Here is a 3,999-nt window from a genome sequence, read left to right as displayed (position 1 = left end):
AGATAGGGTTGCCAACTCCAGGTGGGAAATTCCTGGAGATTTGAGAGATGGAGCCTGGAGAGGGTGAGGTTTGAGGAGGAGTGGGGCCTCAGACAGGTACAATGCCATAGACTCTCCCCTCCAAACCAGCCATTCCCTCATGGGGAATCACTGTTGCCAATCTCCAGATGGGGGCTGGAGATCACTCAGAATTACAACTGCTCTCCAGATGGCATTGATGCATTCCCCTGGAGAAAATGGTGGACTCTGTGTCCTTATACCCTGCTGAGGTTGCCATGGCACATTGATGCTGAGTGCCCATGGCCTTGGCACTCTCCCAGAGCCTCTTTCTAGCACCCATTTTATTTTTTTCCACAATGGACCTTATTCCTAGTCTAATAATAAAGCCTAGTTTTAATCCATATGTTGGTATTCTGTGACATTTGGGGGGGGGGTGACATTCCTTATATAACTCTGTCTCACACCCAATGAGTAAAGATCTGTCATACTTTTTGAAACTGTTGAACTATGCTTAGGACCCTTATATTGCCACCTTAACCTTAACAGGACTAACTTTTTACTAAGCCCTCTCCTCCAGACATCATAATGCAGTCCTGGTAATATCCAAATGACATTTACGTATCTCCCCAAAATATGAAGATGACACGCTCTCAATGACTGAAATAAAGATTTGGAGCACAGAAGAAGCTGCAGAATGGTTTAAAATGGAAGATTATTGCACAAATAGAGTAGCCACATTTAAATACACGGGATTCTGATCCTTGTATAAAAATCTCTCTCCATGTTATTCCTCAGCTGCTGGTGCTCAGAGTGCACTAGGGTTGCCAACCTCCAGATGGTGGCTGGATATCTCCTGGGATTACAACTGACAGATATCAGATAGCCTGGGAAAAAATTGGCTGCTTTGGAAGATGGATGCTATTGAACTCCCATTGAACTCCCTCCCCTCCCCAAACCCCATCCTTCTCAGGTTCCACCCTCAAAATCTCCAGGTATTTCCCAGCCTGGAGCTGGCAATGCTAAAAGGCATGTATCTCCACAGTGTCTTGATTCAGGAGAGGTATTCTATTTTAGACTGTTTTGTGGTCTGTAGCATTAACTGCAGAAAGAATCTGTGTTATATTTATGTAGCAAATCTGACACAGTGTAATTTAATAGTACCTATTCTCTTAGAATTCTTTGTATAAGGCAGTAAATGCAGGGAACAAGAACGGGATCAAGGGTACTCAAAAGTAAATTATTTTGTTTGCCCACATTCTAAAAGTACAAACTGCAGTGATAATGGCAGTGCTCTTTGATCAAACCAACATGTGTCAGTCTTCACTTTGATGGACCAACATGTAAGACCATACTTATGGCTCATGCCATTTTAAAACTGAACTGAGATTATGAATTACTTAACAATAAAAAGCCCTACAAAGTATATATCTGGTTGAAGTGATAAGTATTTAAGCTAGTATTTTCCTAAATGATATTTGAATTTTAAGGGATTTTGTCAAACTATAAACCCCAAGTACTTCATAATACTACAGAACATACATTATTCTGTTTTAAACCCATTTGTTTTATTCTAACAGTCTTGTTCTGTACTTTTAACTATAAAGCATTAGAATAACAAGCACAACATCATTTATAAACCAGGATGCCAGTGAAGAATTTAGCATGCATTCCTGTTCTCTTATGCCATATCTGTGCCTTAGAACATCAGAAATTTTCAGTTGTAGATATTACACATTCACTGAATTGTTACATAGCTGAAATATATTGAATTGGCTCCAGACTAAATTGGCAATTTCCACCAGTTCTCCCTTCCTGCTGCAGACACCCCTCAAGTCAATGTTCAGGGCCGCCTATACCTCTGGACAGCAGTGGGTTGCAGTGGGGGTGGAAGGCGGGAAACTTCTGTTGTTGGAGAATTTAGTTTGGATCCAACCCATTAATGTACACCTATGATATTATATTGCCCCCCCACCCAGTCGGAAGAAAGAGTCAGACACATGGGTTGGAATGATTCGGCCAAAAGACCTGAGTTTAGGCATTCCCCACGCCCGTGGAGGCAGTTTTGCAGTCCAAGAAGCTCGGGGCAAGTTGTCTCCACGGTAGCCATGGCCAAGGTGAAGGAAACCGTGCAGTGGGCGGTCTTGGTGGTGGCAGTCTGCATCCTAGCAGTGGAAGTCGCAAGTCAAGTGCCTACAGTGCAGGTGTTTACCCGCTATCCTCCGGAGATTGGCAAGGAGAACACCTTTCAGTGCTACGCTGACTGATTCCATCCTCCCAAAATCCACATCGAGCTTCTGAAGAACGGCAAGCCAATGGAGAGCCAGAAGAGTGACCTTTCTTTTCACCAGGACTGGGCCTTCCATCAGCTTGTCTACACCAATATCACTATTGATAGGAAGACCGAGTATGCCTGCAAGGTGGAGCATGAAACCTTGCACGAACCCCAAATCCACAAACTCGAGTGGGAGTTCTGAGCAGCTGTCCTGAGGAAAAGAAGATTGGAAGACTTTTGCCATTTGAGATGCGTTCCAGCCATGCTATCCTGAACCACTTTTTTGTGTGTTATCCCTACTTTGAAATTATTGCTTTGGTGGAAAAAATATTGCACCCTATTTTGCAATTTGAACTTTAACAGTAATTCCGCCTTGTGTTGCTTTTGTTTAACTTCATTTATTAAAATCTTCCGGATGTTTGTTTGGATTTTACTGGGGAAGGGAAATATGCTGAAAAAAGGTGTGTGTTTGAATGCAACCACTTTCTTACCTGGCATGTTGTACTGCTGTTGTGATCCGCCCTGAGCCACTGGGGGGAGGGCGGAATATAAGATGAAATAAATAAATAAATAAATAAATTTTTAAAAGGGCCACGTTATTAACTATTTACAAACCATAAGTGGCAAGGGTAGTAACAGAGTGGAACAGGTCAAGCTAGGGGTCACTCCAGACCCCTCCTTACCATGAATTGGGCGAGACACCCTGCCCCGTTGTGAGCATGGCTTGAACCTGGCTGGCCAGGCAATCAGGTTGCCCTTTGAACCTCCATCCCCCCAAGCTGCACAACTCGGGAGGAGAACCTATCCAGGGGGGATCCACAGGCAGTCTGCATTCACAGCTGTGAGCTGCACAACCCACCAGCCAATCCTGTCAGTCTTTTTACACACAAAAGTGGGGTGCCAAGTGGTGCTCACTGATTTGTTTTAAACTACCGAACTCTCTCCTGCCAACACCAAGGCCAAGCCAGGTTCTAATTCAGCAACTATGCATTTGGCACCAGACACATGACTTTCACCTTTTGAGGCCTCACAAACATCTTTGTCATGTGTCTCTAGATCTTGCTTCTTAACCTTCCTCTTCTTGGTCCAATATTCACTTATTGGTTATCTTATTGAAATATGTATTTAAGTTATGTGTACCTCAATATTATTTGACCTCTGAAGAAGGCCCCAATAGGGCAGAAACGCGTCAGGTCATGTGTATTGGCCCTTGGGTTTAGGCTATACTTTTTTACGAGGCTTTCATTGGTCCCTTATGTATGTTTTTAACTGTCTTTCTAATAAATACTTGTATTTTTGTATATTATAAGTTTTAACTAGGTTTTTAGTATTAGCCCTTCATTAGACTTTCTTCTCACCCTTTTGGTTCTTGATTCAAGCCTTGCTTAGGCCCTTGCACCTACCAGCCTGCCAAAAGCCGACTGCAACCCTTGCTGCAGGTGTTCAAGGAAAATCCTATTGCCCTTCTTCAAAAGATGGATACCATCCCCTCTGTACAGGTTGCCAAATTCAGCCTGTATATCGGGGTGAGACAGATAGGAACCCAACTCACCTTCTGTAGCTCTTAGTTTGCTTTGCAACAAGCCCTCTCAATGTTGCATGGATCCCATGCTATCTTCCAAACCAGGTGGGGCAGCATCATGGACCAAATTATGTGTACTCCAGGCCACTTGCTCTGAATAAATTAGCCTGAGCTTACAAAACAAGGGCATTGGCCTTCACCAAGC

The 3,999-nt window shown here is 43.4% G+C and overlaps 1 protein-coding gene across 1 annotated transcript; it reads left to right on the top strand.

Annotated features, from left to right (window-relative positions):
* Positions 1-2,105: 2,105 nt before the first annotated feature.
* Positions 2,106-2,556, top strand: LOC107108090 (beta-2-microglobulin-like). The gene is given in 1 exon segment (XM_015408482.1): positions 2,106-2,556. A coding segment is annotated over 1 exon segment (369 nt). The 3' UTR covers positions 2,475-2,556.
* The last annotated feature ends 1,443 nt before the right edge of the window (positions 2,557-3,999 follow it).

The sequence above is a fragment of the Gekko japonicus genome, unplaced genomic scaffold (genome assembly GCF_001447785.1).
Source record: "Gekko japonicus isolate JY-2015 unplaced genomic scaffold, Gekko_japonicus_V1.1 scaffold983, whole genome shotgun sequence".
NCBI classification, from domain to species: Eukaryota; Metazoa; Chordata; class Lepidosauria; order Squamata; family Gekkonidae; genus Gekko; species Gekko japonicus.
This window is presented reverse-complemented; position numbering and strand designations above follow the sequence as displayed.